Source organism: Pseudoliparis swirei, chromosome 17 (genome assembly GCF_029220125.1).
Source record: "Pseudoliparis swirei isolate HS2019 ecotype Mariana Trench chromosome 17, NWPU_hadal_v1, whole genome shotgun sequence".
In the NCBI taxonomy this organism is placed as follows: Eukaryota; Metazoa; Chordata; class Actinopteri; order Perciformes; family Liparidae; genus Pseudoliparis; species Pseudoliparis swirei.
Genome location: NC_079404.1, coordinates 335,333 through 358,572, shown reverse-complemented (window position 1 = coordinate 358,572; position 23,240 = coordinate 335,333). Strand labels below are relative to the sequence as shown.

The following is a 23,240-nucleotide window of genomic DNA, read 5'->3' as shown; positions in this document are numbered from 1 at the left end:
TATATATAAAATGAGTAGACAAATGGTGCTGCTGGTCATTTACTGTCGCAGTCTTCACCATGATGTGTTTCCATGAAATCTGTCCATCGTTTGTCTGGTTCTACCTTCTGTAACATTCAACAGACAGGAAACGTACAAATAGACACACACACACACACGTATGTCTTGTTAATTGCTTTCCATGAGAGATGAATCAACCTGCCGCCGTGTGATTGGTCACCAACAGGTCGTCTGTCTTGGCGGTGCATCAGGCGGGTTGGACCCTTTAACGGTGGTCCTCATTACGTCTGAGTGACCCCCAGACCCTCACCCCGATATTTCCCAGAAGTCCACAAATCCCGTATTTATCCTTTTCTTTACCGAGGCTGCACCGCCCTCCATTAAAGTTCAAGACAATGATGGTAATGAGCGCTGCGAGCATCCTAATGGCCTCCCACATTGACTGAGACCTCATTGGCGGAGCCGGTATCTGGTGGCCCTCGTCAAAGCAGAGTCAGCAGCCCGTGAAGGCGTCTCCCCTCCATTCTCACACGACAAGGGCATTTAAGTCTGAAGGCGGCGTGCAAGGAAAAGCCTTTTCAGGGCTCCGTGGAGTTCAGTTGAACTGTCTGCACTTCCTCTGGGAAGAATGAAAGGCTTATGACGCGGTCGGCTCGCATGGCTGCGCTTCTCAAACTCACGCCAGCTCCCAAAAAAAGCCTCTTTTTCCTCGTCGCTTTGTTTGAATTGGCCGGGTTGAAGAGACTGACGGGAAGGACCAGAGCCAGGGGGTAGAATGAGAACGGCTTCAGATGAAGGCCGACGTGATCGCTGTGTGAAGAGGAAGATGGCGAGGACTACGTGGGAATGAATGTCGACGACGACCGGGACCTCGAAGTTGAAAGCATTTTCTTTGTGAATGGAGACTGTGAACCGAGCCGCATCCACATGATGTTAGTGGAAATGTTCAAATGTAAAGATGAATGCCCCGGAGCCCTCATCTCATCGGGGCTCTGCGTTGCTATTCTAACCCAAACCACGACTGTCTTGAGAAGTCACTGAAGCTTAGTGGTCTCCCCCCTCGTGTTTATCTGCCTCCCCCTGTGAGAGGTCAAAGGTGAGGCCACGCTCAAAGGGAGGCGAGGCCTCTCCTCTGAGACCCCCTACCGCCTTGTTTTCACAAGAAGGTAATGATGACGGACAGTCGAGTATCATGGACCGCGGCCCGCAGGGCGGGAAGTCACGCTGGGTTGAGTCCCAGAGAGAAGGGATAGAAAGTATGGATAGAAAATAACAATAGAAAGTAGGAATAGAAAGTATGGATAGAAAATAATGATAGAAAGTAGGAATAGAAAGTATGGATAGAAAATAATGATAGAAAGTTTGGATAGAACGTAGGGATAGAAAGAAGATTTCAAAGCTTTTGCAGGAAATACCACCTTCTGCTCAAATGTACTTCAGCAATGTTAATGTCCATAAAGTTAAAAAGAGACGTATTGAAACATGAAATTAGTCATAAGAGTGTCAATCAACATTGAGCAACTCTGGAGTTACAATGAAAACATGAACATGTAGTTTTAGTGGAATCTCTTCACATGAATGAGACGGTTGGAAAACATGACACACTGTTGTCTTCCTTGTGTCTTCATGGCTGGAGGGAACCAAACAAACCGTCCTCTAGGTCTTCTTCTAGATCTTATAGATCTTCTAGGTCTTTTAGGTATTCTAGGTCGTCTAGGTCTTCTAGATCTTAAAAGTATTCTTGATCTTCTAGGTCTTTTAGGTATTCTAGGTCGTCTAGGTCTTCTAGATCTTCAAAGTATTCTAGATCTTCTAAGTCTTTTAGGTCTTCTCGGTCTTCTAGATCTTCAATCTTTGTTGTATGGCATTGTGCAGCAGGAAGCGCCAGAGACCCTCCCTCAGTCCCTCCGAGGCTCTCACCTGTACGTCCTCATTGTTTCACAGGGGATCGGTATTTCCTCCGTGGCTGTTGCCGTTGAGGCATTCACAGCCATCAGATATGAGATATGGAAGCAAAGGAGGTCATGCAAGGTTTTATTGTGCTCTTTGTCTAAAAGTACATTTGTTATTTGGGATTGATGTTCTTTTTAATGGCTCACTAGTTGTGCTTCATCCCAACCTTCCGTCTTTCATTCCAACATTTGAAGGTTTTCATAACGTTGTTTGATATTGTACATACATTTTTGTTGCTATTCGGTTGTCTCCAATGTTGTTTTATATTCATCCTGTTATTTTACATATATGTGTGACGAGAGTGCAAGTAAAACCGAGTCAAATTCCATGTATGTGCACATACAGGACTGTCTCAGAAAATTAGAATATTGTGATAAAGTTCTTTATTTTCTGTAATGCAATTAAAAAAACAAAAATGTCATGCATTCTGGATTCATTACAAATCAACTGAAATATTGCAAGCCTTTTATTCTTTTAATATTGCTGATTATGGCTTACAGCTTAAGAAAACTCTAAAATCCTATCTCATAACATTTTAATATTTCCTCAGACCAAGTAAAAAAAAAGATTTATAACAGCTGAGTGTTTGTCAAGGCTCAGGAAACCCTTGCAGGTGTTTCGAGTTAATTAGACAATTCAAGTGATTTGTTTAATACCCTACTAGTATACTTTTTCATGATATTCTAATATTTAGAGATAGGATATTTGAGTTTTCTTAAGCTGTAAGCCATAATCAGCAATAAATCAGAATAAAAGGCTTGCAATATTTCAGTTGATTTGTAATGAATCCAGAATGCATGACATTTTTGTTTTTTTAATTGCATTACAGAAAATAAAGAACTTCATCACAATATTCTAATTTTCTGAGACAGTCCTGTATACATGGCCAATAAAGCTGATTCTGCTAATCCTTTCATGTGTTTTAGTCAAAGTGAAATACAAAATGCACTGTAGGAAGATAAAAATCAATAATTGTAAGAAATAAAGAAGGTGAGCGACGGGTGGTCCTTTGTGTAATATGTTGCCATAACTTTTGGAAACAAACTGCTTCCTCTCCACCCACATCCCCTCCACCAAAGACTAGAAACCCTGTACAGAAATAAAATGTGTCCCAGTGGATCAGATTCTATTGACAGGAGGAAGGATGGAGGAGACAGAAAGAGAACAGAACACACCTCATCTGCATGTACACTCGAATCTTTATTTATTTATTCACTGTTCCCCTTGCAAAACATTTCTATCATTTAATTAATATACTTAGATTTAAATATTGGGGTAAAAATCATCCCTTTAAATTATTAATTAAATAAAACAATTAATAAAATTAAAATTAAAATAAAAAAATTAAAAATAGAATAGCCTATTAGAAACTGGTTTAATAGGAGTTATGATATTATAAGCAACACCACTTTGATTATAAGGTGTATGTTCATTAACAAAATAAAGTTAACAAAATAAAAGATTAAATATACATGCTTAAATTTAAATAGTCGGTTAAAAATCATCCCTTTAAATGATTTATTGAATAAAACTACAACTACCGGCGTGCCGTTGTACCCCGGATGTAGACTACTTCTGCATTGACGTCAAGTCAAAAGTCCATGAAGATGCGGCGCGGCGGTTGGTGGTGAATGAACAATTCGCGGCGATGGAGGCTAAAGCGGTGAAGGCGATCCTGTTCGACCTGGACAACACGCTCATTGAGACCAGTCGGGCGGGTAGAAGTGCGATAACAAAGGTGACGCGGCCTTTCGAGAAGGCGTCCATGTTTGTAACGCCGGACGAGCGGAAAGCGCTCGCGCACAGAGGTTGTCTAGAGGATGCGTTCAAGGAACGCAGGTAAAAAGTGTTCTTCATGTCAGAGACGCATGTTCGTTTGACACCCACTATGTACATTTATCTGATACTACTTATAATAATGTATTATATATATATTATATGTAACCTAGTGGGAAAGAGGTGGTACACAGTAACGCCACTAGAGGGCGCTCTATTTCGGGGAAAGTCAGTAGGACCGAACGAGTGCGTCACGTGACTGACTGGTGGCGTTGGTGATTTATCTCGTGTAAGTAAATTGATTACAAATTACTTTAACACTTCTCTTAAACATAAAGAGAACTCGAGAAATAAAGATCCCGAACTCTAGTGTTGCGTCTGGTTTATTATCAAATTTCACCGGCCTACAATACATTATATATAATAATAAATTACGATGCGTTCAATGAACGCAGGTAAAAAAGTGATTTTCATGTCAGACGCATTATGTACGTTTGACACCCACAAACTACATTATCTGATAATACTTATATATACATATATAATATTTATAACTATTATAATATTATATACATATATTATCATAATATAGGATGCGTTCAATGAACGCAGGTAAAAAGGTGATCTTCATGTCAGAGGCGCATTATGTACATTTGACGCCAACTAACTGTCTATCTGATAATACTTAAATATTTATGTATATATATATACATATATATGTAACTCAGGTAAAAATAACGGCGACTGGACATGGACTTTTTATGTCAGAGACCCCCACTAACTACCTTTATCTGATAATATTTAAACAATTCAAATTGTAGACAAAGTTTAAAAAATATAATCCTTAAATTGCCCTGATAAGGGCATATGTTTGTATTTAAGAAAATAATAAGAAACGTCTTATTTTGCATTGCAGAGACGTAAATAAAAAAGGCAAATAAACTGATGTATAGTATAATGTACATTTTAATCTATAATTATCTTTACACAGGTCTCACCTAAATGAGTGTCCTCCCCCGGGCTTCTTTCCACCACCCCTAAAACACGACCTGCCTTCTTGTGCTTTATTAACTTATATCTGCTCCGATCTTACAGACCCGTGAGCTTCTGAAGGCCGCGCTGGCCCTGGACGACGGCACAATCAGCAGCGTCTGTGACCAGTTCCAGCAGAAGCTTCACCAGGAAACCTTTGACCCCTCGGCCGGCAGGTCCATCGACGAGGTCCGCGTGGGCCACTGGGAGGAGAGCATCCAGGAGGCCGTGGGCGGAGCTTCTCCACCTGCGCTGGCAGCTCGGTGCTACTACCTGTGGAAAACCAGCCGCCTGGAGGCCCTCGGCCTGTCCGCCGCCGTGCGCGACCTCCTGAAGCGACTGCGCGGCGGCGGCTACAAGCTGCTGCTGCTGACCAACGGGGAGCCTCAGACCCAGAGGGAGAAGGTGGAGGCGGTGGGCTGCGAGGAGTTCTTCGACGCCATCGTGATCGGGGGGGAGCACGCTGAGCAGAAGCCGTTCGGCTCCATCTTCGCGTTGTGCTTCGAGCGGCTGCAGGTGGAGGCGCGGCACTGCGTGATGGTGGGCGACTCGCTGGACACGGACATCCAGGGAGGGGTCAACGCCAACGTGAGGGCGACGGTCTGGATCGGCGATGGCGCCAGGCCCGACGGGTCGGTGGCGCCCGACTACACCATCGCCACGGTGCTGGAGCTGCCTCACGTTCTACAGCTACTGACATAAAACGAGTGATTCAAACCACGCGTCCCTTCACGTGGGAATGTGTAACCATGGAAACGGTAAAAGATGATGGTCATGATATTTTACAATTCCAATACTTAAAATTAAAAAAAAAAGGGGTTTTATGCATTCTAACCCTCTTACAATCCATCTAAACATTTGCACGTGTCATAATTGTACAAGAGTATTTTTATTCGACAAAATCATTTATTCAGATTTAAGTCTTATAATATCTCTATAAGATCACAATGTTTGCTGGTAATTCAATAAATACATGTTTTAAATTACCACGTTTATTTCTAGCGCTTGTGTTAATTGAATGGAGAAGTAAAAGTACGGAGTATTTCAAAATGTAATTACAAATTTAAGATCAAAATGATCCGATTTGACAAAGTATGTGCTCATCAAATTTTAGGGCACATTTTTTCAATGGTGACGATAAATCATATTTAATTATCGCCCGAGTTACAAAGCATCAAATAAGATTTTTAAAGATTAAACCAGTGGTCGATAAACTTCATAAAGTCGGCTACAACAATCTGCTTATACCTTAAAACAGAATAATATTAGTCACATGTTCCTGCAGAATGAGCTCTTAAGAACATTTTGCTGAAACTCATTTCTACTTATAGAATTTTAAAGTGGGACTTTTATTTGGAAAAGCTGTCGGCAGCTCCCCTGAAGTTAAATATCTGACTTCTTGGTGCAGCATAACTTTTATTCAACACTCTGAATGTACATAAAGACCGGCGGTTATTATATACAAAACACATTCAGTCCATCATATGATGCAACTTTGATGTTTCCTCAAAGTTTTGGCTAATAAAAAACTATCGGCGGAGGTGAACTCATGAAGCTGGTTGTTTACATTCTTTTGGCATTTCTCTGCAGCGACATAACGACCAATAGGATTCAACGTCATCCAGCTGACCCAGAACGGTTTGTCCCTCGTGGGCTCCTGTAGATCCGTGGTGCCGGCAGTGAAGATGCACGCCGCTGTAAACCGTTCATGGACTCTTATTTAAAAGAAACACTTCTATTATATTCCATGTCCGCCAATAGATTTCTCTAAATGCCAAACACACTTCTTCCTTGAATAAAAACACAGATGTGTCCCGTGTTTATCTTTTAACCGGTGAACTCACTTCACATCCAGTTTCACTTTGATGTTCATCGCCGCCAGCTCGGCCACGAAGTAGCGGAACACGTACGGCACGGACACCGAGTCGATGCCGTCGCTCTTGCCGCACAGCAGGCAGACGGTCTTGCGGTGGCGCAGCGCCGACCAATAGGGCGGCGGCTTCTCCAACAGCGGCGAGATCAGGCTGCCGCAGTCCACGCACACCTGCGTCACCGAGCGGTCGGAGCAGTTGAAGAGGCGGTCCTGCAGCAGGAAGGAGGAGCCGTGGGCGAGCAGGGCGTCGCGCTCCATCTCCCCGAAGCGGATCCCGCCCTGAATGTTCCTGCCGCCGACCGGCTGGTTGGTCACCTTGTCTCTGGCGCCGGTCGTCCTCACCTGGAACTTGTCGGAGACCATGTGACGCAGCCGCTGGTAGTAGACGACGCCGATGAAGATGTCGGCCTCCAGCTCCTGGCCGCTCACGCCGCTGTACAGCCGCTCCGTGCCGTAGTAGTTGTAGCCGCCCGCCCGCAGCATCTCGCCGAAGTACTCGAGCGCGGAGCTCTCCTCGGAGAAGGTGAAGGGCGTGGCGTCGTGGCTCAGCCCGTGGAGGGCGCCGGACTTGCCGGCCATGCTCTCGATGAGCATCCCGATGGTCATGCGCGAGGGGAAGCCGTGGGGGTTGAACAGGATGTCGGGCGCCATGCCGCTCTCGGTGAAGGGCATGTCCTCGGCGGGCCACAGGCGGCTCAGGATGCCCTTCTGGCCGTGGCGGCTGGCGAACTTGTCGCCGATGGTCGGGTTCCTCGGCACGCGCACGGTGATGCAGACGCGCTTGAACTGGCCCGTTCCCGTGTCGTTGCTGCAGATCTTGATGTTGTCCACGACGCAGGCCTCCTGGCTCCTGGGCGGAGACACACACAATCACATGGTCAGGGGTCAGAACCATGGGGACCAATGAACAGGGGTCAGAACCATGGTGACCAATGGGTGTCCATGACTTAAACCAAAGTTACATGACCAAACATTTTGTGAAATCTCTGTGCATAACATTAAAAAAAGTGAGAAATGTCGTATTTAAACTAACAATGAGGATTCCAAAGCATACCGTTTATAACCTTAAATTACACGAATGAATGAGAGACGATAGTTTACATTAAAAGAGTAAACATGCATGTCTTTACAGTTAAGGTGCGTTCACTTGCAGCGTGGAAAATTAGCGAGTATGAAAGAGCGTATGGCGGCTTATATTTTGAGCGTCTTTCTTTTAAAAAGCATATTAATTAGCGTTAAAAAAAGATGTAAATATAACAACAATTTCCATGACTTTTCCAAAACTCTTCGTGATTTCTTTTTTCACGGATTTTCCCAGGCCTGGAAATAACCATATTAAAATTCCAGGACTTGCTGCAGAATTTAAGACGTGTTGGAATTGAATAACTGTCCTTAGACACGTACTTGTAGAAGTTGACGACGGCCTGGCCCGTGTTCAGGTTGATGTAGCTGTAGAACGGGTCTCCGTACTGGAGCGTGGATCCGATGTGCGGGAGCCCGTCGTCGTCCAGCTTCCCGAGCGTCTGCGGGTCGCCGGGCTTCGTCCCAAACACCACGCTGTCTTGCCCCCGCACCTTTTCTGCCAGGTCCACCAGCTCGGCCTTGAGGATGCACCCGTGGGCGAAGCCTCTCTCCCACGAGGACTTGTTCACAATCTAACAACAGAAACATTTTGGGAATTACCGCCAAACCTTTGTTTGGCTCGGCCAACCAGTCAAGTCGCAGTTTGAATCCACGTCTCTCCAAAAATGTCACCGCCTCATCAATTTTACCCCATTGGACGACTAAAAGTTCCTTCTGTGTAGTCGGTGACCTTTAACCACCAACTTCTAAAAGAGGTTCATTCTTGCAAGGTTGGTGCAAAAAGTGTCTTAAACCTGCAATATGTATAGTGGCCACCAGGGTGCGACTCTTCTGGTTGTATAGAAGTCTATGCTTCATGTTTTAAAGCTGCATTCTCTCTCCTGACCACCAGGGGGGGACTCCTCTGGTTGTATAGAAGTATATGCTTCATGTGTTAAAGCTGCATTCTCTCTCCTGACCACCAGGGTGCGACTCCTCTGGTTGTATAGAAGTATATGCTTCATGTTTTAAAGCTGTATTCTCTCTCCTGACCACCGGGGGGCGACTGCTCTGGTTGTAGAGAAGTATATATATATTCTAAGTGTATTTCACGGTTTCTCACCATGGCATCCTCCATGTCGTAGCCCGTGTAGGAGATGACGGCCACGATGGCGTTGGTGCCGCTGGGGTAGTTGTCCAGGTTGTAGTGGTCGTACATGTAGGGCCTGACCAGCGGGGTCTGCGGGGTCTGGAGCCGGTACAGCTTGTTGTCCGAGCGGTCCATGAAGGAGTGCAGGGGGAACCCCATCGTCTGCTTACCTGGCAGGGAAAGACGTTTAAGTCGTGGACGGACCCATCGGGAACGAAGGGATTAAACCATGCGAGTCTCATGGTGAGCAGCCGTGTGGGAGCCTCCCACTCACTCATCTGACACTGGTACATGTTCCTCGGACTCTGGTTGTGGTCCGAATAGGGGATGAAGTTGGCCACCACGCTGAGCATGCTGTGGGGGAAGAGCTCCTGGTGCGTGGTCACGCCCGGCTCGATCTCGTCCTCCACGATGCCCACATTGACATAGAGCTGGCAGAGGGTGGAAGAAGAATGAAACTTTTAGCGGCCATATGCAAAAAACGAAAATCACCCTTTACTGCGTCAGGGGTGAGAGTTCACACACACTTGTTCAAAGGTGCCGATCAACTCCTGCTGGCCCAGTGCCAGGTTGCGTACGGGCCGCATCATCCGGCAGGGGGTGGTGAAGAGGAACAGGCCGGGGTACAAGCTGGCCTTCCCCGTTTTGGGAACCAGGATGATCTCCGTCCAGGGAGGGATCCGCTTCTCTTTCAGCACCTGGAGGGCATTGGTTTTAGACATCAGCTCAACGTGGGCGGTACGGAGAGATGACCGCGTGGAAGTCGACGCACCTTGAACCGACGCAGGGAGTCGACCACGACCGAGGCCAATTCGGTCTCCACCCAGCCCACCACGGCCCCGTCCAGGATCACGGGGTAGCAGTTGGTAAAGGCTTGGCCGGGAGATGCGTCCACTGGAGTGACGCCTGAGAGACGAACGACGCGCTTTAAAATGTACGTCCGGACCAAATATCTCTCTTCCCGGTCTTAATTTAGCCGAATAGACTCACCGAGGGAACAGAGCAGCGCGGGCAGCGACGTGGTGCTCACGCTGGAGGTCACGATCTCACAGATGGCCGTCATGTGGTTCATGAGTCCACAGGGGTCTCCGTCCGGGGTGTGCACGGGACACATGAAGCCCCAGGACTCGGGCAGCAGCTTACGGACGGACGTGGTCCTCATCTTGGCGAACGCCGCCCCCCTGTGCACGCAGCGGAAGTGGGACAGGTAGCGGATGAAGTTGAGCTTGTCGGCGACGACGCACAGGCCCGTGTTCTGCAACATGCCGAGGCCTAAAGGAAGAACCGCGTGGGATGAAACACACGTCACGACCTCATGCAGTCTCACGGTCTTTAACCTGCAATATGTATAACGGCCATCGGGGGGCGACTCTTCTTGTTGTATAGAAGTCTATGCTTTAAAGCTGCATTCTCTCCCCTGACCACCAGGGGGCTCCTCTGGTTGTATAGAAGTCTACGCTTCATGTGTTAAAGCTGCATTCTCTCTCCTGACCACCAGGGGGCTCCTCTGGTTGTATAGAAGTCTATGCTTCATGTGTTAAAGCTGCCTTCTCTCTCCTGACCACCAGGGGGCGACTCCTCTGGTTGTATAGAAGTCTATATAGTGACTACTTCTCTTGATGTATTCCCTCAGTAAACATGAGTTTATGTCTCAGTCTCTAGTTTCAAGACTTCTTCTATACAGCATGATGTCATCATTTAGTACATTAAGGTCATTTAGAGTCACACACATCATAAAGCAGGGGACGCTTTAGGGGCGGAGCTACCTGGAGATTGAGAGGTGAACTTTAACCCTTTCCTGTCGGCTTTTCACTTCATAAAAGTCAGCTGGAACATTTTGGTGTAAATGGTAACAGACCAAAAGAAATGGTGAACCACAAGCTACCGGTGACCAGGTCAAGCGCTCACGTCGCGGTCAGGTGTGTGACTCGTACCGGTCTTGGAGGCGAGGTTCCCCGTGGCCAGCAGGTACTCAAAGGGTTTGGTGAGGTCGGTGCCCATGTTGAAGATCTTCATCACGTTCTCTGCGTTCCATCCTCCGGCCAGGCGGCTGCCCCTCTTGTCAAAGGAGAGCTTCACAGACATCAGCCAGGCCGACATCCGCTCCTGGTGGTGCACACAGGGTTAAAGTTCAGCGGGGGAAACACACCGGGCAGAGCTGCCCCGAAGAGATACGATGTTGCCCCTGATGTCACGAGGAGGCAGCAAATGCCCCATAATGCCCTCTAATAATTGTGATTGATAGCGTTTTGTTGTGTCCTATCTGCTAGATACACAGAAAAAAATCAATAAATATAATTTAAGAAAATGTTTTTTTATAAGTGTTTATATAAAATGTAAAAACAATAAATAACCACAAAGAAAAATAATAACATTGAATATGATTGTCTGATTTTTATTTATTTTTTAAATCTAAGAAATCACTGAATCTTTAGATTATTGTCTAATAGTCTTATTATTGTCTATAAGTCTTATTGTTGCCTAATAGTCTTATTCTTGCCATTTTTATGATAATTGCTCATATACTGAAAGCCTAAATAAGTATATTTATTATTTTTGAACAAAAGGTTAAATATTATTTCACAAGTTGTGTGTGTGCTTCATGGCGGTACCTTCATGAACATGAGGTAGAGCTGCCCGGGCGTGAGCACCTCCTGGCAGGTGATGCTGTCGGGGTTCTCCTCCATGCACTCCTGCTTGGCGAAGCTGAACAGCTTCCTGGTCATCAGGCACAGCAGGTGGAACTTCTCCACGTCAGACTTCAGGTGGATGCAGATGCACTCTCTGGTCAACACACAGGAGACTCTTATTCTACCACACACACACACACACACACACACACACACACACTCGCACATACTCTATCAGGAACTTGGCGCACTGCTCGTTGGTGTACCACTCGGGGAGGCTGAGCTTGACACGGAAGCGCTCCCCGAAGTAGTCGAGCACCTTGCTGCGCGTGACGCAGCCCTCCTCCATGACGAGGCGCAGCATCTCCGACGCACAGCTTCTGTAGAACGAGTTCTCCTCGCGGCCTTTGATCAGCTCCTGGTAGATCTGGAAATCTGTGAAGTCCACCAGAGCCTGAAGGGGAGCGCAGAAAGGCATTAAGAAACACCACCGGCCGGAAGTTTGGGCTCACATAGAAATGTCCTTATTTATTTAATACACTCTCACATAGTTAATGTGGTAGTGACTATTCTCTGGTGTGTAATGAAGTCTCTACAGAGGTGTATCGAGGCCCATCTCCAGTGTTCTAATGGTACATTGTGTTATCGCCTTAGAAGACGAACAGAAGGGTAGAAAACCCTTTTTATGTGAGCGCAGCTGAAAACTGTTATGCTGCTCAGAGACGCTATAAAACTGGCCTTCCTTTGAGCCACAAGAAGAACATTAATATTTACAATAAAAATATTTATTTATAACCTCGTATTTTATATTCATTTTGCAATTTATTTGATAAATAAAAGTGTGAGTTTGGATGGAAAACACCAAATTGTCTGAGTGACTCCAAACTTTTGAATGGTCATTTACATCATAGAGTTTACACCTTATGATTCCCTCAATATGAAGACATTAAAACATCTCTGGTGAATGAATGCTGCAAACGTCATCACGTCGACCCATGTTAATAATTATAAGTAATATCTAATCTAATACCTTGAGTGCGAAGCCGAGGGGCAGGAAGAACATCTCTTTGTGGTAGATGAAGTTCAGCATCACGGTGCCGTTGTCCAGGTAGTGGAGGTTCATGTTGATGGCCGTGTGCTCCTCCTTCACGCAGCGGATGGAGATACCTGCGAGGGAGCAGCTCCATAATTAAAAAACACCTGCAGCTGTCGTGGTAGAGCCTGGGTTGTCATGGCAACGCTGCTGCGGGAGTTTCTCTTGTTTGATATTTACCATACTGAGTGTACCCCTGGCCCCTGCTCTTCCACTTTGGTCTGGACATGGCGATCGGATAGTTTCTTCTCGGCATGATCAGCATGCGGATAACCTTCTCGTTTCCATTCACGATGAAGTAGCCTCCCATTTCCTGTTAAATGTTACAAATATATATATATATATTTTAATTCCTCATATGAATGCATGTCTGATCATCGTGTGCGCCTCACCTCCGCCTCCTCGTGGTGCTTCACAAGCTCTGTGGGCGACATGCCTTGCAGGTTGCACATTTTGGATTTCACCATAATCGGCACCTGACCCAGGGACTGCTTGATGATGCCTTTAGGGACTCCGTTGATCGACCAGCTGACATCTGCCTGAGAAGACAAACACGTTGAAATAAATAAATAAAACTGTACTTGCATGCGGGTTCTTTTTCCCCGTGTTGGACTCACCACTATCTTCCCCTTGTATGTACATTTCCTCCCCCGGCACTCGGCCGGGTACACCTTCATCTCCCGGCAGATGCTCCCTTTGGCCACCACCGGCTTGTAGACGGCGGCCTCCACGAACGCCAGGCTGAAGCGGTCTTCTTTGAATGCGAACTCCAAGGGAGGGATGGCCTGGAGAATCAAATTAATGAATAAAAAACACATTAAACACGTTGCAGGGGAACACACATGGGACAGAAGAGGTCATTGAAACAGGCAGAATTATAGATACTCGTTTTTTATATCAGTTTCCTAAAAAGAAGTGGCATTTCAAACTTTACACAAGGTTCATCCACATGGTGACCAATGAACAGGGTTCATCCACATGACCAATGAACAGGGTTCATCCACATGGTACATACCTGCAAACTCATGAGGGGTGAAAAAGGTGACAACGGGGGGGGGGGGGGGGGTGCAGGTGATTTTTTTGTTTTGTTGTCACCACACCACATCCACGTTGTTTGAAGCCTCAAAGCTTTTAGAACCACAACTACAGTCATTTTATTGTTCTGACCACAAATCTAAATAATGATAATAAACAGTTTAAGAACAAAAGGTTCTCCGCTCTGACTCAGCCCTATAATGATAGTAATAACAAATATACATTGTCATTATATATAATATGGTTAAAGTCATTCATGAACCAACTTCCTTTGTTTTGCCTGAACAGTCCTCATGGACTTGTCCCTGAATCTGTTCTGTCTCTACCTGTTTGTCACGATACTCATATTATAACTTCTATACATATTACATACCTGCCATAAATATCATGATACCCGATACCAGAATTCAATACACCATACAAACAATATGGTACCATAATTACGAGACTGGTATATTTATCTATAATAGTAATAAATAAAACATCTGTATGGTTCACTTTTTACCAACTTTTTCAACACTTAACAAATGACAGTAATATTAGTATTAATACAGCCAGATATGAATGAAACTACATGGTTCCATCATAGCATTGATGATACACTATGAGGCCGTTAGTCTCTGACCAGATGATCCACAGTTCATCAGGATGAGCAGCTGGAGAGTTACAGAACTTTACAGACTGAAACATTTCACTTCTGGCATCTTTTTATTTGTTAAGCCGAAGTCTCTAAGCTGCGCCACTTCTCTCGCTGTGAGCTGCGCAGCGCAGTGTGCGCAGACAGCTCGACACGGAGCAGCGCGTGCGCTCTGATCGCTCTCTTAATGAAGTATCGATACTAAAAATATGCTAAATCACATCGTGTTTAACGTACGGGTACTTTGTTAGCATCGCTACACCGTGCAGCGTGACAGGAGTAGATGTAGCGGGCTAACATTCAAGCTAACCTGAACCCCCAAACGCTGTGGACATCTGAACGCTGATTGGCCGAGACGCGTCCCATCAAAGATGTTTTATTGCGAAGAGCAACACTTCACACTTTTCTCCGCGTCTCACTGCAATCTCAACGGCAGGTGACCAGGTGACCCCCCCCCCCCCAAAAAACAAAAACTCTTCGGATCTCCACGATTCACGTGGATGACCTATTTTGAGTTCAAAACGGTGAATTTCACCGAAAGGTGACAAGTTTGCAGGTATGATGGTAACCAATGGGTGTCCAGGACTTTTAACCAAATGTCCATGACCAAACTTTGTAAAATCTCAGTGCATAACATGGAAACGTGATAAAATGTCGTATTTAAACTAACAACGAGGATTCCAAAGCATACAGTATACACCTTTAAATTACTCAAATGAATGAGAGACAACAGTTTTTATTAAAATAAACATTTAAGTTTTTTTATTTAAGTTGCGTTCACTTGCAGCCGGAGAAATGTGCGAGTATTGAGAATGTATGCCGGTTTATATTTAGAGTATTACTTTTAAAAGCATATCAATTATTCTAAACTCAGCATAAATTAAAATAAAACATTTCAATGACTTTTCCAAAACTTTTGGGATTGCCTGGAAATAATATACACATTCCAGGACTTTCCCAGGTTTTCCATGACCCTAAGAACCCTGTAAATCTACACACACGTTAAGTGTTTCCTAAATAAATAGCGCGATACGGGGTTGAAAACTTCTCGTGACACCGACCTGCACCACCCGGCTCAGCCCGTCCGTGACAGCCTGGTCGAAGGACTCGATGTGGGCCTTCGTGAGGCCCTGGACGGCGGCGTGCTGAGACGCCTTCAGGGCCCCGAACCCGCCCTCCGTCAGGTTCTTCAGACTCGGAGCTTTGGGCAAATCGTCCCACTTTATTGAGGAGTCCATGCTCGCGCAGCCCCGGGAAGCGTTCGCTTGTTTACCACATGTGCATGGAGACACCGGAAGTACATTCGCCTGGCACCGGAAGTCTTATTCTTCTACTTCGCTGACAGTTTGCTAGAGGTCGCTATTTTTTGTTTGTTGTCGGATTACTGCCACCTGGTGGTGTAAATGATCCCCTTCGATGTCTTCTTCTTCTTCTTCTTGTGGTTTTTCTTTTGCTTCTTCTTCTTCTGTTTCTTCTTCTTGTATTTATTCTTCTTGTGTTTTTTCTTCTTTTGTTTCTTCTGTATCTTCTCCTTCTTCTTGTGTTCCTTCTTCTTTTTCTTGTATTTCCTCTTCTTCCTCTTTCTGTATTTCTTCTTCTTCTTTTGTTTCTTCTTCTTGTGTTTATTTTTGTGTTTCTTCTTTTTCTTCTTGTGGTTTTTCTTTTGTTTCTTCTTCTTCTCCTTCTTCTTGTATTTCTTCTTTTTCTTCTTCTTGTGTTTCTTCTTCTCCTTCTCCTTATTGTGTTTCTTCTTCTTCTTGTTTCTCCTTCTTCTTGTGTTCCTTCTTCTTTTTCTTGTATTTCCTCTTCTTCTACTTCTTCTTCCTGTATTTGTTCTTCTTCTTCTGTTTCTTCTTCTTGTGTTTATTTCTCGGCGTTTCTCAATTCAAAGTACACGAGTAAAGACTTGTGTTCTTTTGGAGTCTGGACTTGGGAGTCCAGACTCCGGAGAACGAGAGGACGGGAGGACGGAGGACGGGAGGACGGTCTTTCTGGTTTTTCTGCGATTGGACCAGCAGCTGACTTGATGACGTCACACATCAGCTGTTCTTGCTCCTGAGTTTTACTTTAATTATTCACTGTAAATTATTTTTTACAGTCAAATAAACAAAACATCCTAACATCACATTCCCAGAGCTGCCAACTTTTCAAAAAACCTTGGAGTGAGATTTTGTCGGGGGTGACCAAAATGTTGCCGCGCACGCAGCCACACACGTTGGTGGCTCAAATCTATCCAGGATGCTTTATTTTCATTGATTGCTGGATTCAATCTTACTCAGATACAACAGATACGTTTTTTTTCTAATTGGCTATTGTGTAGCCCATTTCTTTTTTTTGATTGGCTGATAAGTGGCTCCTCACAGCAGAACTCCAGGGGAGCGCTTGATTCCTCCACGGTGAGGGCAGCGCGGCTCATGTTGGCGCGCTGCGGCACATTAAAACATTAAATAGCCGAGAGTTTTTTCAGCGTGAGAAATACGATGTGTGGCGGGAGTGCGTGACGTCAGACCGAAATGCGTGACTGTCCCGCTCAATGCGTGACACTTGAGAGCCCTGCACTAACACACCGTAGTCTCTGCTCGTTGTGTCTGTTTGAAAATCTTCTTCTGTACTTCGGGACTCTTTGTGGTAAATAGGATGTCTATGCAGCGAACAGGTTTATCGTCGCGGAGTTTGAAAAGAAACCAACGCGCCTCGGCCCAAAATCAGAATTTCTTTTGCCGTGAGAAATTGGTTGTGTGGCGTGAGAGCGTGAAAACATGCAAAAGCGTGTGTCACACGGCCAAACCGTGAGAGTTGGTAGCTCTGCATTCCTGACTCAACAACAGTAATATTTATATAAAGTCAACTGTCACTAGTTTATTTTCTCCTCCGCTACTGTTTCCGGTTGCTGGTGAAATGCATTCTGGGATATATGCTGGCCAGAGTACGCACAAGTTTCCTCTGATGCATTCTGGGTAAAGTGGGAGGATCAAGTCACATCCGGGTGTTTTGACCGTGCTTTGAGAGAAGCGAACTTTGAATGTGAACATGTACCCGGGCTGAGACTGATGACGAGACACGAGTCACGAGGACACGAGGAGAGGAAAGTACGCACAAGTACGCCTAATGAGAAACGCCGCTCTTCTTGTCTCCCTCCCTCTTGCTCAGTGTGTCTCATGTCTAGTTCTCCCTCTGCCTCCCTTAATGATAACGATACATGCAACAAGTGTAGTTCATTTGCAGGTTGGAGGCAGGTCTAAGTGGGTTAGATGCACGGCTCCGCGCCATCGAAGCTCATACAGCTATGCTAGTTAGCCCGCCCTCTCCCGTAGTCGGCTCGGAGCTACAGTTAGCTGCTAGCTGTTAGCTGCTAGCTGTTCCCCGGCGGTGCCCGAGCAGCCGGGAGGCTGGGTAACTGTTCTAGGAGTAGTAAGTCTATATAGAAGCCCGCTGTGCACCAACCACTTCACGTTTCAAATTATTGGCTTTACATTATTTGTGGGCTTTACAAATAAACTGAATTGACATCCTGGTTTTCATCTCCTTTTTTTAATCAAGAGCAGGCAGGATTTTTTTTAATGTCAAGATTTATAAAGCTGAATGTCCCTTAGTGCGGTGTCAATTGGCCGGCCGGCCGGCGTTTATGAGAATTGGACTGGGACACGGAGAACATGTGGTGTGGTGATCTTCGCAATAAAACATCTTTGATGGGACGTGTGGCGTCTTGGCCAATCAGCGTTCAGATGTCGACAGCGCTTGGTTTAGGTTAGCTTGAATGTTAGCCCGCTACCGATACACCGTGCAGCGTGACAGCAGTAGATTGCTGTCACGCTGCACGGTGTATCGATACTCACAAGTTATCTGTACGTTAAAAACAATGTGATTTAGCATATTTTTAGGATCAATACTTCATTAAAAGAGCTCGGGATCAGAGCGCACGCGCTGCTCCGCTCCGTGTCAAGCTGTCTCACGCGGAAATATTTAGTAGTCTTCACATTTGTATCTTTGTGCTGAGTATACATAATATATATATATTTGTTGATTTAATTTCCTCCCCACACCTTTTCAACAATTCAGTTCAGACACCACTATATAATTTCATTCACCTTTCTTAACCTGTGAAGCTTAACACATCAAGTAATATTCAGACAATTCTGATTTTACATGAAAGCGTTTATTTGATCTTTCGTAAAATAAATCTGAAAAAAGAAATGCCATTTACATATTGTACATATTTTTATTTGAGACATCAGGCATATTGGTACATTTATTGATAACAATATTTATTTTAGAAACAGTAACTAATTATGTGAATTGATTGTAGAACATTTCAGTTAGTTTTTTGGTTCTTATTTTTACCAAACAGGAACCTAACCCAAACTTTTTATTTGAACAAAGCAGTTTCTGTCCTTGTTCAGGCAAATATTAACTTTACATCTATCACAGTCGACACGGACACGTGATGCTGTAACACCTTGTGTGTGTGTGTGTGTCTTCCCATTATCTCCTGATTGGTCATTCCCTTCAGCCCTCAGCCACTCCTCTGCCTCCTGTGTGATTGCAAGCCCCGCCCTCATGGTTCCCGCCTGTGTCTCGTCCCCTGTGTATTCAGTCTGTCTGCGCCGCTCCGCAGATCCTCTCTGCTCCCCTCGTGTTACGTTGTCTTCCAGCCTGAGCTCCTCGTGTGACTTCTTTCAGTGAAGAGAGTTATTTCAACTCCTGTTCTCTGCCCTCAGACACGTGCCTGTGCATCTCTGCCTGGGCTCCATGTTGGGAAGTGATCGATGCCTTCCTCTCAGGAGGTGTTCTAGCGTGTGGCCTTTAGCGTGGTGGTGTTCTGCGGAGTGTGGTGGTGTTCTGGGAGCGTGGGGGTGTTCTGGGAGCATGGGGGGTGTTCTGGGGAGCGTGGTGGTGTTCTGGGGAGCATGGTGGTCTGCAGCACTTGATACTGCAGCTGGTCTCTTTGGGGGGTCCATGCACTGACGACCGCCACGGTGACCGTGTGCCACCAGATGTACATGAACCATCTTTGAAGGTGAACTTGTAAAGTGCAGACAGCGTATTAAGGAGGTCAAAACTTCTAGTGAAAAATCTGGAATATTTATCTCCGTTGGCCGTAAAATCTAAACTCCGTTACGTTGCCACTGAACTATTTCCGTGCCACGAATGTGATGGAGCTGAATTCACGGCTGGTTTGAGCCAATACAAGATCAATTGTGACTGAATAAATAATCCACACTGCAAGAGACATGCAGGGAGGCCGGCTACCATGGCAGACTCTAACCCTGTGACACGTGAAGAAAAAGGGAGCCACGGGAAATGTGATTTAAAAAAATAAAACTTCACGGAATGCTGGAGCAGTCCAGCGAGTTTTACGTCTCCAGACCCTATGAGGGAAAGAGTTGCTCCATCCAGGCTTCACCAAAAAGCTCATATGCCTGACGTAGACCGGTGTGACTACTTTATACAATAGCACCCCAAGCGTTTCCCCTCTAATTACCCTTAAATATTTGAAGGTACAGTGTAAGCATTAATATAATAATGTGAAGTATATTGATTCCTCAAACATGTGCAGAGAAATGAAACACAAAAGTGACTAAAGCTGTTTGCCTTGAACGCTAACGTGTGTGTCTGTTACGTTACCCGTAAACTCACGCTGGAGCTTTCTGACTGAACGGCTGCTTGGAGCCAGTAAAGATTAACAAGATGCCTGGATGGAGGATCTAAAAAGCACAAAGAGTTAAATCAGTTTCACTGAGGGTTAAGATTCATAACTTAATATTATTAATAAACTTTAACATTTAACTTTAGTGGTGTCTTTGGACTGAATTGTTGAAAAGGTGTGGGGAGGAAATTTAATCAACAAATATATATATTAGTGCTGTGAAAAATAACGCGTTAAACTCAGTTAATTAAATTACAGGATTAATTAGGTAATTTTTTTTAACGCATGCGCAGAATGAGCTTCCAATCCGTCTGTTGTTGGTCGTCTCTAACCAGCAGCATGTCATTCTGTCTCTACGTGTCGCGTTAACACGGCGCCGATCTCCGTGTCGCGCACCGCAGAGCTCGGATGCCCCCCCCTCAACAACTCTTCTCGGCTCGCGCGGGGCAGAGCTCCGATGCTGGCTCGCGCACTGGTGAGCAAGTTATGTGCCCCCCTGTGTATAAATGTTTATATGTGATTAATCATGATTAATCCACAGAAACCTGTGATAAAAAATGTTAATCGTTTCACAGCCCTAATATATATAGAAATATATTTTATATATAAAACTGTAAAAATGTGTTCACTTCACCAGCATTGCGTGGGCTTTCAGGGTTCCGGCAGGAATTTCCTGGATATGGCACGCAGTGGTGTAGTCTGCATCCGCTTCAGCGTTGTGTCGGTGCTTACCGGAGAGATTTCTAACTCCGGCCAGGCCTTCCGGCAATTAACGGGCATGCATTTTGCCGATTGTTAATTTTTTTTATTTTTAGGGTAGGGTAGGGAATTTTGAAAATAAAAATAAATACATAATATTCCGCCATACAGGAAAGTAATGACATTGTGTTTTGTGTTTCCAGACAACATACGGTCGGGAGGAGAATGGGTTTTTGGGTCAATTGAATATATGGCGTGTATATTTAAAAATCGCTAGATGGCGCTCTTGACCATTAGACTGTTGATTTCATGCATGCTAAATTGACCATGGTCCTCCACCAGTGATTGTGGTATTTTGGTTAGTTTTGTGAATCAAATATTGGGGTTATCCCCAGGGCATTGAAGTGCTGAGTGTGGTTCTTTTGTAAAAAAATTCCAACCCCCATGTAAAAATGAGTGATGATCTATACTTGCTAGTCACCATCTTTTGGGTAAATGGTCGTCTTATACAGATCCCCTCTCAGGCCGAACCTGAGTCAAGGCCAGGAGGGCAAATGTGACTCAAACCAGGCATACATTGAGGGGAAGCAGGACCTGTCAGTGACTTGGCAAGATCCAGAGTCAGTGATCAGGGTGACTGGGGACAGGCTGCACAGTCAAAAGGACAGCAAAATAATGGGCACAGTGAGTTACTTGGGTGAGGGTGGCAAAAAAGATCAAGGTCCCATGGGCGCAGGGAGCTGTCGGAAGGCTTTGCTCTGGGCAAACCCCAATGACTATTGGACAGCACCCCCTGCAGCCCCAAACTTAACTCTTGAATTTTTTGTATTTTTTCAACTGTTTGGGTAAACTGGGAATTTTCCTATAAATTTTTTTTGGGTCAACAAGCTGCATTATGGGGGGTTTTTAGGTCAGGAGGTCTAGAAGTGTGGAGAGCAAAGGGGTCAGTGGCAGGGATGGAGCGACTCCTGAGAGCAGGGGCAATTTGTTGCTATCGATCCCCCAATCCATCATCCCATCATCCTCAATGTCGTCACTCTGGTCTTCCTGTGGTGTTCTGTGCATGTCACCCCTGTAATCCTCCTGCCCCTTTGAGAGGAATTTCCTGATGAATTTGACCACAGTCACCATACCTCCTGATGGTGATGGTATAAATATAAATTGTGTCATTTGGAATACATATAACTGGGCGGGATGTGAAATGACCTGATGCCCCTGCCTGGCTGGTGGAAAAATCATGGGATTGCGGACACTACATTTTATTTTTTAATAAATCATAATAACTCTCTGAAGATCGAAGGTCAGAACTTTTTTTCCAGAGGTCAAGTGGGAAGGAGCACTGTGTGCCTGAGGTGTGGTTGGATTTTTTTTACCCAAAAAAAGGCTCAAGATTCAGGCCAGTTCGTGGACCCCCCGACCCCAAATCCTCCCTCCTGACCTCAGGTCCTAGGAAATGCGTCATTGAGATTAAAAATCTCCTTTACAAGAGCATCCTGACCCAGACAGCAGCAGCAGCACGTCACACCAAGTTTAAGACAATACAACATAAAACAGCGACAGACAATATAAAAAAATCACAGCATGAAAAAAAACAAAACTAAGACTCAAGTCAACACAACCCAGCTCACACAGGAGCACATACCTCCGTCAAAGAAAACATCTACAACCAGATGAATCACCCTCCAATTCTTTCAATCCATTTTATAAACGCCTCAAGAGAACCGGTTCCTGGAGACCCGGGTCAGTCTGCAGCAAAGTCCAAGCTGCAGGAGCAGCAAACCTAAAACCTCTTTCCCATTTCTAGACGGACGTTCGGGACGGAGACCAAGAGGAGGCCTTGGGATTCAAGCAGGAGATCACTTGCTAGAGGTCTTGGTTGCTCCCAGCCTTGATGTCTTCAGGCTGCTCTAAGTGCTCCTCATGGCTTAGTTTGGCCTAATTTGGAATCCAGACTCTTTCCTGGCTTCTCCTCTGAGTCACGTTCCATCTTGGGTTGCATTTGATGATGGTGGTTTTGAGGGCCTCCCAGCCATGTGACGAAGTCTTCCACTAAGTGCGTAGACACCTTCTTTTCCTTTGTTATGTTATATTTATGTTGGGCAAGTCTGGTAGATGGTAAATTCCCTATTTCACCTACGTATTGCGATTTGCATAATGTGCAATACATAAATAAATGCAATTGGTTCGGCCAATGTGGCCCCATGTATGTGTGTACCACCTCACCTGTGTTCTGATTTTTACGCCATTGCTTGTGTTTAAAACATAAACCTGTTTTTACTTAAGCTATAGGGTCGGTTCCTATCTTCGCCCTAACAAGGAGCTCTTTAATGTTTTTGTTTCTCCTGTATGCAGGAAGTAGACAGTCCTTTTTAAAAATCTTAGGGCCTGCAGTCATTTTGTTGAATGTTTTTTTTCTGCATTTATATGCTAGATTCTTAGTGGGTGGCAAAAGCATAGTAATAACTGGAATATTACAAGAGACTATTATAGATTTGGTTTGTAGAAATATTTTAAAGCATTTCCTACAAAGTCCTCGAGTACACTAGTGGACAAAGCTAGGAATAGGATTAAGTCAGCTTTTTCTAAATCCTCTGGTCTGGTTCTGCGGCGTGTGCATTATAGATGAGGCCGTGGTCCCTGCTGGTTCTTGTGA

The 23,240-nt window shown here is 45.1% G+C and overlaps 2 protein-coding genes across 2 annotated transcripts; one reads left to right on the top strand and one right to left on the bottom strand.

The window, feature by feature from the left end:
- The first annotated feature begins 3,510 nt into the window (after positions 1-3,510).
- On the top strand, positions 3,511-5,747 carry nanp (N-acetylneuraminic acid phosphatase). The gene is made up of 2 exons (XM_056435624.1): positions 3,511-3,691; positions 4,825-5,747. Exons 1-2 carry the CDS (start codon positions 3,602-3,604, stop codon positions 5,461-5,463), a joined length of 729 nt encoding a protein of 242 aa, XP_056291599.1. The 5' UTR covers positions 3,511-3,601; the 3' UTR covers positions 5,464-5,747.
- Positions 5,748-6,157: 410 nt separating this feature from the next.
- Positions 6,158-15,543, bottom strand: polr1b (RNA polymerase I subunit B). The gene is made up of 15 exons (XM_056435623.1): positions 15,303-15,543; positions 13,187-13,354; positions 12,962-13,108; positions 12,750-12,882; positions 12,507-12,643; positions 11,707-11,930; positions 11,459-11,630; positions 10,781-10,952; positions 9,837-10,118; positions 9,619-9,752; positions 9,374-9,544; positions 9,121-9,277; positions 8,820-9,016; positions 8,039-8,289; positions 6,158-7,484 (listed from the first exon to the last, which is right to left on the bottom strand). The coding sequence occupies exons 1-15, from the start codon at positions 15,477-15,479 to the stop codon at positions 6,602-6,604; spliced, it is 3,405 nt and encodes a 1,134-aa protein (XP_056291598.1). The 5' UTR covers positions 15,480-15,543; the 3' UTR covers positions 6,158-6,601.
- Positions 15,544-23,240: the final 7,697 nt, after the last annotated feature.